The 11,886-nt window shown below is 39.0% G+C and overlaps 1 protein-coding gene across 1 annotated transcript; it reads right to left on the bottom strand.

The window, feature by feature from the left end:
- Positions 1 to 2,702: 2,702 nt before the first annotated feature.
- On the bottom strand, positions 2,703 to 4,109 carry LOC122082298 (protein FAR1-RELATED SEQUENCE 5-like). Its single transcript, XM_042649756.1, has one exon. It carries the CDS (start codon positions 4,107 to 4,109, stop codon positions 2,703 to 2,705), a length of 1,407 nt encoding a protein of 468 aa, XP_042505690.1.
- Between the last annotated feature and the right edge of the window lie 7,777 nt (positions 4,110 to 11,886).

The following is an 11,886-nucleotide window of genomic DNA, read 5'->3' as shown; positions in this document are numbered from 1 at the left end:
ATTCAACAGAAAGTGTTAATAGGAACACACAGGCCATCTCAGCTATTCGTCAACCCTCCTATAGTCCACAAGTGCAGAAACAAGTACTAGTGGACCAGTCGTTGCTCAACCATTATTATGGTTTAACCATCTTCCTATGTATTTGGGTGTTAATTCTCTCGTGCTATGTCTTTTATGTAACGGCTTTGTAAATAGTACTAAAGTGGTGTTTCCTATTATGTATGGAGTAAATACAAGATCAAGACTTTATGTAAGATTTCATAATTTTTTTTTCCTTTTCGGATGATTATTAACTTTTGTTCGTTAATGAAAAGCCTTCCCATAATCCCTTGCATCATTAACAAATAAGCTCAAAATAACTTGCAGTTTCAATTCAATTCTCTTGCATCATTAACAAATAATCCCTTGTTATAACCCTTTAATATTAGAGACTCTGCAGGGTAACTTGATCCAAAAACAAAAGTGGAATTGCAAAGCCCACAATAACTTTGCCTTTGCCTTTTATCTCTCACTATCCTAGATCCATGTAGCCAACCCAATGAGTTGGGAAAAGGCTTTGTTTTTGTAGTTGTTGTATTATTGCCATGTGGAAGGCTCATGCAGCCATTCCAGTTATCGAGAGATAGGGCACAAGTCAAATTCCAGGGATCACAAACGCATAGCAGACCATGTGACTGTTGTATCTTCAGCTCCCAAATATTTATCATATAATCATTACCACCTTTCCTTATTGCTGTTAGCAATACCTTCCATTAGAAGTGCTTGACCAAGTTGCACTCTGTTAAGATCCTAAGATATCAAGGGGATGTGACTAACCAACAGAAGAGGGATAAAAGAAAATTTCGAACAAGAACTGCAACAGAAAGCCGTATACCAGCTTTCCACAATAATCATAGGGTTTTATTCAAGTTCTCAAATTTCTTTTTAAGTCTTCTTTGTGTTTCTCTAACTCCTTTAGTGAGATAATTAAACAGATCTGGAAGGTATGGATCCAATTCCTGATGGAGAAAAAAGTGACTGGGATGGTAAGAACTTAATTTCTGGAATATCTGTACGCAAGGACTACCAGGGGATCCCTCCCTCCAGTCATCCATCAGTAAAGTAGTCATCAGGTCATGATTATGAGATACAGTTACTACTGAAGTTTAAAACAAGGAAATGCATATCCAACCATAACATCTTCATGATATTATTGGCCCTCAAATCAAGCAAGATACATGCACTCAAGTAACCCAGGCAAATCTAGCCGATACTCCCCCACCCTCCAGTCCCCACCCCCAAATTGATATCAAATAGCAGGTCTCAGTTACAATACGACACCCTTAAGTTATCTCAACCAATTACTGATCAGAACATAGTTAACAAGTTCAAGCTCCAAAATAGAAACTAGATGCTAAAACAATAAAGCAGCAGTACCAGCCGCTGGAAGCCTCAGCTGCAGCTATAGTCATATCGAGAGGAGGGGCTGGCATACTCTATATGACTTCAGAAAATCAGCCAGGGTTGATGAGTGGATGTGGTACAATAGCCCAAGGTAGGAAATAGACACTACAGTAGGAGGCCAAGCCAGCTGTGCCACAGGGTTGGAGAAGTATTCAATCACCAGCTGTTGTGGGTCAATCAATAGAGTACCATTCAATTAACAAACAGTAGCGATAAGGTCTGGAAGAGGAGAGATCAGGTCGTTCAACTCTATGAAATCTCCCTCCAGGATTGCCAAATTGGATATTAGCTGATCGGCCACATTACCAACACAAATGGTTCTGCGACTGCTGCCACTGATAATTCCATTGCCCTCCATTAAAACAGAACACCAATATCCAATTCTCTATAGTCAATGTAATTACTCTGTTCATTAACAAGAAACACAGACCATGGTCTTCACAGGCTGATGTTCAGTTCATGGTTATGACATGAAATATAACCACATCAATGCTTCATTCTACTTTGTTTTAAAGGCTTACAATCCCAACCGCAGAGTCTCTGTTTACTATGACAATTACACATGCAACAGACCTAGCACATGTATCTAAAATAGAGACTCCCAAACCAAGAAATACATCTCCATGGTTTAAACTAGGAGCCATAAGGCTTGTTTTCTCCATAGAAGGGAAAAGGACCACTCATCTTACAAATTTTCAACACATGATTTATCTGCACCACTTTGCACTTGCATGCAGGCATGTTGTGGAACAGTTCTCATGAGCTTGCAGTAGAAGGGCACTTGTCCACCATGAATTTCATGTTTCATAACAGTTTAATGTAAGGCTAGGTAAAAGCTACCCAAAACCTGGATAGGCTCACAGATAACACCACAATAACTACTGACTCCAGACTTGTAACAGTATATGTATATAACTCAGAAGCAAGAAAACAGTAAGTATAACAGTCCCTTGAACCTCAATAGTACCCTACACATCTAGGAAATAACCCCAAGGCCCAGGAAAATACTACATTAGGCAGCAACGAATAACTCCTATTGCAAGCCAAGAATATACCCCTTGCTTTATAGCTACAACCTTCTACAAATTTTCTATTTAGATGTTTAGAAATAAAACAAACCATTGACAATCATTTGATGGTTGTTAGATCTTTCTATTTCTTTTCTGACGATAGTTTCAATCTTCTATGAAAGATACAGACATATTGAGCAGTAAAACATTAGTCATATCAGTACCTCTTCTCACCATGCACAGACTCCATCAAATCTGAACAATTGACATTGAATTTGCAAGTCGTGGCAACTTGTTTGTTGATTCAAATTCAGCTTTTAATTCATTGCCACGCTTCTGATTAAGAACTCTCTCAAAGTGCTTAAAAAATTGCACAACATCCAAAGTTGACTTCAAATAATCCTTCAAATCACTATTTAAACTCTCACTGAGTTGTGTACTTCGAATACCTAATGTGAATGTGTTTTTCATGTAGCACTTCGCCCATTTATTTCTAAGTGTATACATGCGTCTCAACCATGCATTATCCATAACTCCATTTTGACTAAGCAATCTAGACCATGCTCTCTCGAATTGTTCTTCCTCATCATATTGGTATATGCATTTCTTTATATCTTTAAGAAACCCGGAGCCATCTTTCATCATATTACCCAAATGCTTAATGCCATTCTGCATTAAGTGCCATGTACACAACCCATGCCACGTCTGAGGCCACATGTCTGTTAATGCTATAGTCATAGCAGCATCTTGGTCCGTGAAGATAGTTGGCTTCTTTCCACCATGTGCCTCAGCAAATACCTCAAATAACCACTTGAAAGATTCCACTGTCTCATCATATAAAAGTGTGGCCCCGAATACAGTGCATCCTCTATGGTGATTAAATCCAGCAAACACCCCAAGCGGCCTACACTGTCTATTGGTGCGAAATGTAGTGTCGAAGCTGACTACATCTCCAAAGTGTGCATAATCAATGATCATCTTTGGATCAGCCCAAAATATATTAGTTATTTGTTCTTCACTATCCAGCTGAACTGAGTATGTGAAAGATGGATTGTTCCTAGTTTGAGTAACAAAGTAATCCAACAAACTACCTGCTTCACCATATGATAAGGAACTCATTCTTTTAGTACGGAGGTAGTTCCTAACATCTTGGGTCGTACAACTCAAGTTCTCGATCCCACCAGCCTGCCTACCCATCAACTCAATTGTGAATCTAGGTCTAATGCCCGAGTCATCAGCCAAATCAATTTCATACATATGTATGTCTGACATATGCCTCTGTGAACGCATCATATGAACTTTTGAATCAGTATGGAGATCATGATTATGTTCCTCCACAAATTCACGACACATATATTTTCCATCCCCACCCAAACATATGGCCATCTCTGCTTTGCAATTTGTTCTTGTCTCAGCTCGGGGGTTAGTAACATTCTTGTCTCGCTTGTCTGGTTGCCGAGACCCAGCTTTTGAACAAACAAACCGCCTTGACGTAATAGTCTCTCTGTCTTTCTTGCTTTTATTCACAGTGTGTCTCCTAATACTAAACCCCATTGCCCGTCCGTAACTGTTGTAAAAATCATATGCTTCCTGTTCTGAATTGAATAACATACCAACCTGAGGTTTCCTCGCATCATTCAAACAAGCATTCTCCATACTAGACAAAACAAATAAAAACAATGATACCTTAGATACTACTACATTATTGGATGTAATAGACCATAGTTCTTAGAATATGGATCTTATAGCCAGTCAAAGAAGAAGAATGAAGGTTACATTAGTTAGAAAAGAAAGTAACTGAAAAACTTAACTTGTAATGGTTCACCCAAACATATTTTTAGAGATATAGTTTGTTTATCTGAGTTTGACCAATACATAATGAAAATGTTTTATAAGATGATATATGTATATTTTACTGTTTGTAAACATAAGATGATATACAGAGCTCTGTCCCCTTATTTTTGGAGCTTCACTCTATGATAACGGAGGTAATTTTTTGTTTCAAAGAGGTTAATGATCTAGTGGGATGGTTTAAAATTTGGATTATACACCCTAAGCAAGAAAATGAGCTTACTTCGACGAGAACGCAAAACAAACAAGAAAATAACAAAAGTAAAATGAGATTTAAGAACATATACATCATCTAAATTAGCACCAGTAGCTCAATCTAAGGATGATCCTTGAAGACAAATGTTTGTCATTTAAAAACAAAATAGGAAATACTAAATGGTGATGCGAGAACAGCACAAATCAACCACTTATTCCACCAAAACTAAGGGAGCATCACATTTTACCTCTTGAAAACTCTGCGAATAAAATTTCTGCCAAAAAAAAAAAAGTTAAAAATGTAAAACTCAAGGATAGAAATCCATGATCAAATAAAAACTAAGGGAGCATCACACTTTACAGGGTTGAAAACTCTGCGAATGAAATTTCTGCCAAAAAAAAAAAAAGTTGAAAATGTAAAACTCAAGGATAGAAATCCATGATCAAATAAAAACTAAGGGAGCATCACACTTTACAGGGTTGAAAACTCTGCGAATGAAATTTCTGCCAAAAAAAAAAAAAGTTGAAAATGTAAAACTCAAGGATAGAAATCCATGATCAAATAAAAACTAACATCAACCATAAATCTAATAGAAAGAACAACGGAATAGGTACATGTTATCTATAAAGTCAGGAAACAACAACGATTCTTCAACATACCTGAGCAGACCGCGACCTTCGTTCGCAGAGAAACCCACTCCTACTCCTTCGGTCGCAGAGAGAGGGTTGTGAGAAGGGAGAGAATCTTTCAAGCTTGCAATGAGCGAGCTTCGTGAGTAGTACGAAACCTTCGCAGAGCAAACACGCGAGCTTCGTGAAGAGGAACCTTGCTACCTAGGGTTTTTTCCTCCCAGAGCTGCACACTGGTTCAAACCCAATGAGAGCGTCGGACAGAGAGACTAAGGGGGAGATTCATTCGTGAGCTTCAACCAATGGTAGTTTTCACTTGTGAGCAAGAGAGATGCAGCGAGAGGGTTGAGAGAGAGAGATGCGGTTGAGAGAGAGATGCACATCAACGAGGGAGTTCCAACTTTTACATGTTTTGAAATTCAAATTTCAAAACTTATTCTAAACCTTTGGGTGAACCGGTTCGAGTCATCCACAGTTGTAAACCGGTTTTGGCAACCTCAACCAGCCCTCGTAATCCTGACCGTTGATGATGCACCATCCACGTGTCGCTCGCTGCACCTAGCAAAACATGGAACAACAGAGGATCAGAACAATAGAGGATTTTTATCCCCTAGTTGGAGGATCCCAATTACCTTTTGTGGGTTACAACACAAGTAACATGTGTCACATGTCATTTATGAAATGCACATGGCATATATAATTTATGAGGATTTATTCAATAAATTAGAGATATTGTTTGTGTTGAAGAGGTTTGTCTCTTCCTAATAGGCACCTAAGTGATCAATAGGTGTGACTATTGGAAAGCATATCTGAATGGTCAATAAACATATATTTATTGTAATCCGATAGTCACTGAGAGGGGGATGAATTAGTGAATCTAATTTCGATCCCTAAAAACCTGTCTGGTGTCTGGCAAAGAAAAATCTAATATATCTGTCCCTATTTGCACATAGTCATATGCATACTCAGTCTCTCATAGGCACTTCCAAGTATGCACACCCATTACACATTCCACACATTTCAATATAAAATACAAACAACAAGCACTTACAACATAAGGTTTTTACGAGGTTTGGCAATTTGCCTATATCCCTGGAGTAGTGCCTATAAATATTTCGTACCTACTCAATACACTACTTTTGACTGCACCGACACCCAATTTTCTCAAGCCAAAGCTGAGATGGCACTAGCAGTGCCAGTACAATGTGTAGCACCCACTACACGGAAGCACCCACTCCCGATGCTTGGCACCCACTAAGCACTCAATAAAGAATACAGTAAATTTGGGCTTATATCAATGCCCTACAGTCAAGCTCTGCCTAGCATATATATCCACAATTAGCTAACATGTTTACAATTCATCCACAACTCACCTAGCATGTATACATTCATTCACAACTAACCCTAACATACATACATGCATATAATGTAAATCAAAGGTTAGAGAATCTCACAACCAATTGCCTGGGATGACTGGAAACTTGTACTGACAAGTTTGGTGCTCACACCTTCTCTCTCCTTGGCTTCTAGCTCTTCAAAGCAAACACATCTTTGCTTTCTTCTCTTCTTCCTTGGATTTGAGTTAATGTATCATTAACACACCTCAACCACCACTTTTATCTCCTTTAATGGCCTAAGAACATTTATCATCAAGTATTCATGTTCATTCAATGACCAACAAAGAGGGGGAAGCTTCTCTTGAAAAAACTGTAGTCTTCCTTCACTCAAAATTCATTTTTCTTACTTCCATAGTGTAGGGCTTGAAAAAACGAATAAGTAGCAACTTGGTTCACCCAAATCTGAGTTAAAATAAGGGAGATATGACCATTTGAAGTTGGAGCAATGAGATAGCCTGAAATGGAATCTTCGTAGGGGTGGAGTAGGCTACGCCGACGGCACGCACAACAAGGGCACAGATCTGACCGTAGATCTCATCTAAAAGTATCTTTTAATCTTAACTGTTGAATTTAATTAACAGACAAAAAGGTAGAACCACAGGATTGGAATTCTTATGATGTCAGCGTGACATATGCTGACATAAGCCATCAGCGCCTGCATCAGTGTTAAGTGCGTTGTCGATCATGGATTGGTCCATGCTGACACATCACATGGTGTTGTTGAATGCTTTTCCATAAAGCACAAACTATTTTCAACCTTCCGATTGGCTTCATCTAAACTAGATCTTATCAGATCTTAAAGAAGAGAATCAAGCATGGTGCACCATGCACATGCGTCACACTTGATGAAGACCCAGTTCTTTAAATCACTCACCAGTCCCCTGGATTCTTATAATTATGATAAAACCCTCCAAATATTCAACCAAATTTCTAAGGGGGTGTTTGGTTTGGTAAATCAAATGGTGTATATATCGGATACGAATGTCAATCTTTTGATAGACATTCTTCTGAATTATGTTTCTTTCTGAAAAATCGTTTGGTTGCCTTGAGGTAGGGGTATCAATCGGTCGGTCCAGCTCGGTTTCGATCGGGATTGAGTCGGTTTCAATGTGGGAAAGCTGAAACCGAAACCGAACCAATAAGGAAATTCCAGTTTCGATTTTGTTTTGGTTTCGGTGCGGTTTGGTTTTGGTTTGTCTTCGGTTTCTTAAATCGATTTGTAACCGGGTTGGTTTTGGTTTTTGGTCCAGTTTGGATTCGACTTTCCATACAAATGTATACAAAACTATGCAAATTTTGATTTTTTTAATGAATTTTGGAGTGTTTCAGTTTCTTATCGGTTTGGTTTCAGTTTCGGTCCTGGTTTTGAGCCGGTTTTGGTTTGGTTTCGGGTTCATCCGGTTTTCGGTGCGGTTTGGTTTGGTTTTGGGGTTGCAATACTCCAAACCGAACCAAACCAATAAGGCTTCGCTTCGGTTCGGTTCGGTCTGTGTTGTTATCGGTTTGGTCCGATCGGTTTTATCGGTTCGATTTAGGAATTGACACCCCTACCTTGAGGCTAGTACATGTTTCTCGCGGGTTGAGATATTGGCTTCCGTAGAGGACTTATTTTCGCTTTCTCCTTTTATATTAGGTGGTAAAAAGGTTGCTCAAATCTGAGTTTAAGTATTGAGGTAAACTCAGATTTGGAACACATCCTTTGTAATATGGTCATTCATGGGAAGTAGGGTGCTCACTTATGAGGGTCAATCTAGTGGAACCAAACAGCTCCAAAAATTAAGAATTATCATTCTAAAGAATGTCATCCCAAAGATTTACCGGACCAAACACCCCCTAAAAGATCCCCCACTGGCCGTGAGCTACTGTTGATTTTCTGGTTTGAATTTTCGAATTGGCTTCACATAAACAGTTGTAACTTTTTCATACGATATCCGATCGAGATGAAACGAAGTGCGTTGGAACTGCGACTGGATGCTCTACGAATTTCCAGAATATTCGATCATCTGACTTAGCCATGTAAAAAGATCAAAATGCCCCTAGACCTTTCCAATTATACATCTTTCTCATACAAAATTGGAACGTGATGAAATCAAAACCGTTGGAAATATTGAATTTATGTCGTATAGTTACATGGAGACCACTTCCTTTAAAAAAAATTTATCCAATGTCGAAATTGCCCTCGACTGTCACAAATGCCATAACTTCTTCATATGGTATCAGAATGTGACGAAATCAAATGCAATGGACTAGGTAAATTATAATCTATCTTTTTTATGAAGAAACGATCTTCCAAAAATGTCATTTTCATTATCAAAAATACCCTCGAGCATAAATAGGTCAATTTTACTAGTTTTGACCCAAAAAACTGCACCACATACTAAGAATGTTTCAAACCATTCCATGCATACCAAACGGTTCTGTTATCTCATTGATGACATTGGACACTGCCATGTCATCATTTCCATCCACGTCACCCAAACTGGCCACATCATCACTACCACGTGGCCGGGTTGCCAACAAGGACAACCATAAAACAACAATATTATGGAAGAGACATGGCTTTTGGCAAAATTAAGGAGAGTATCTATTTGTGATACAACTCAACCTGTTTGGTTCGTTGATTTCAACAATCTGTGCCGATCTTCTTCATCAATTCATCTTGCTTCAACCAAGGAGTGCATCTCAACATCTCACCAATATCGGTCATGTAATTCTCAAGATCGGGTACCTATTTATAACAATCTTAAGGTCTGAAAATTAGAATCTGATTTAAGTTATTAGGCATGACTGATTTGAGTTATTAGGCATGACTGATTTGAGTTATAAAGCATGATCTGAGAATGTTATCTTTGGATATAAAACTGGCTGACTCGTCATGTTATAGATTGTAGATGTTTGTTATGAATAATTCACAACATCAGGTACCTATTTATAACACCCTCTTATTCCACTTCCAACTCACTGCTTCTCTTGTTCTCTCAATATCATCACTTGTTCTGGCTATAACGCTCGAACAGCAAATGTCGAACAATTATCCTCATTTAATTCCATAAGCACATTAGTTTCCTTTTAATGGGCGGATCGAATCATGAAAACTTCTAATTAGTGAAACCAATTTCAAATTTATCGTCTTTTTTGGGTTCTTGGAATGTCAAGCAACTAAATTGAGGCTAGATAGAATTCACGGATAGAGATTGCCTTGTGAGCGACGAAATAGTACCAGTTGGGCTTTATTAGCTTCTTTTTGTCTAATACTTCGCAATGATTGAGGACGAGTTGAGGAAAGGCGAATGGGGAGAGAAAGGGATTTGATGGTGGAATATCACTAGCCCTTCCAAGAAGGGGGTATGGTTCCACATTGTACTTGCACAAAAGAACATAAGAGAGCGTGCCGAGCTGATCTGACAGGGTACTCTTGATGCCTAAATCAGAAGACTTGCAACAGGTAATTCTAAGCAAAAGGAATCGATCCCTTTTGGGGGGCTTACCTTAGTATTTATAGGTAGATGGTCGTGGCAATTATGGAGAGTCCCGTATTCAAAAAGTGTTCAATAAATTGATTCCATGCTTTAATAGGAGATCACATGAATATTCTTTTTGATGGAGGGTAGAGTACAATTAGGAGAACATCCCCACATTTGGTGCGTCTAGTCCAGATTTGCACTCTCTATGTGGGGAGTCCTTGATTGAGCAAATCTCTCGATGAGGTAGTTTCCTTGTACGGCTAGGGATAGAATCTGTTGAGGATCTAGTGAGCGGGCGACGCAGGATCTTAGGGATCGTGCCTTAATTATCGAGGTGGCACATGGTACCATAGTTCAAACAAAAGGCTCATCCTTGGAGACTTAGTCTTGAAGTGGCTGAACTAAAGGCTCGGTCTTATAGTGGCTGAGCTAGAGGCTCACTTTTAAAGTGGCCGAGCTGAAAGTCCGATCTTAAAGTGGTTGAGGTAGAGGCTCGGTCTAGGTGGCCGACCTGAGGGATCATCTTTGAAGAGTCTGGGTTGAAGGCTCGGCCAGTGTTTTGGACCACTTGGCATACTAATTTAGCAGCCTCGAGCTGCGTACACTTTTTGGCTCATCATAAGCCCCTCATGATAGGTTGGAGGTTTGGATTTAAGGGAGAGAATTAATGAGCTAAGGAGGGTAAGACCAATTTCGAGCTGGTGAAACTCCTTTAGAAGGGGATGAGAAGTTTGAAGAACTAGAAAAACAGAGCCAATAAGATTTTATATTTTATTTTTTATTATTTATTTATTTATTTATTTTTAACTCACAAGTAATTGCTATAATCTCTCCTCTTGTCTTCTTCTTAAAGATACTCTACGGTTATGCAACAAACATGCCTTGCATATTCTGCCAAGAAGTTACAGCTGTCCTTCAAATTCATAACCCATAATTCCTTTAGAAGTTCTAGAGTATTGTTGACATAATCGGCAGTCCACACAGGTATTTTCCTAGTCCTCTTGGGCCTAGCACTGGTACTTGGCTGGGTTGTATCAATTCTTGTTGTTACCCCTTCTCCCAATTCATCATCCTGTACATATTCGTGCATCTGTTGTTGCGCTAAGTTAGTCTAAAATTGCATAAGTGTATCATTATGCACCCCATCAAGAAACACCTTATCCTCAAGGTGCAAAGTAGGAAAAAGCTCCATTAAATCAGTTAAACTCTCCCAAGATGAGTCCTCAATAGGCAAACCATCCCATTGAACTAGAACTTGAGGTATAATAACATCTTTATGTATGAGTTGCTTGGTTTTGAGAATGGCTAATAGGGACATTACAGGTTGATTTCTGTAAGACAGAGATGGTAATGGCAGTATTGGTGTAGTAGGGATTGGGCTATGAAAAGGTTTAAGGAGTGAAATGTGGAAGACAGAGTGGATTTTACTGGTGGAGGATAAGGTTAGGTTGTATGCAATAGGGCTAATTATGTGACTGACTTGGTATGGGCCATAAAACCTTTTACTCAATTTGTGGTGTAGTCTGACTGGTAAGGATTGTTGCTTGTAGGGATGTAGTTTCAGAAGTACCCAATCATTCACTTAAAACTCCACATTGCTTCTATGCTGATTAGCTTGTGCTTGCATTCTCTGTTGAGCCTTTAGCAAATTTTCCTTGAGACTATGCAAGACTTCAGTTCTGCAACTTAACTCATGGTCCATAGCTTTCACCTAAGAAGTGTAGAAACACAACCCTAATACAATGTAGAAGATAATGGAAAAACAAGAACAAGCAATGCATACAGATTTACGAGGTTCAGCAAGATTGCCTACGTCCCTGGTGAGATGAGATACTGCTTCACTATCAATGGAGAATAGGGTTACAGTGCTCGTCCCTCACACCTCTCAGTATTGCT

This window comes from Macadamia integrifolia, chromosome 6 (genome assembly GCF_013358625.1).
Source record: "Macadamia integrifolia cultivar HAES 741 chromosome 6, SCU_Mint_v3, whole genome shotgun sequence".
Classification (NCBI taxonomy): domain Eukaryota; kingdom Viridiplantae; phylum Streptophyta; class Magnoliopsida; order Proteales; family Proteaceae; genus Macadamia; species Macadamia integrifolia.
The sequence above is the reverse complement of the archived record's forward strand: the minus strand, read 5'-3'. Positions and strand labels throughout refer to the sequence as shown.

Bases quoted from the DNA above. Each gene is read 5' to 3' on its own strand.
- LOC122082298 (XM_042649756.1), bottom strand. From the start codon at position 4,109: ATGGAGAATGCTTGTTTGAATGATGCGAGGAAACCTCAGGTTGGTATG.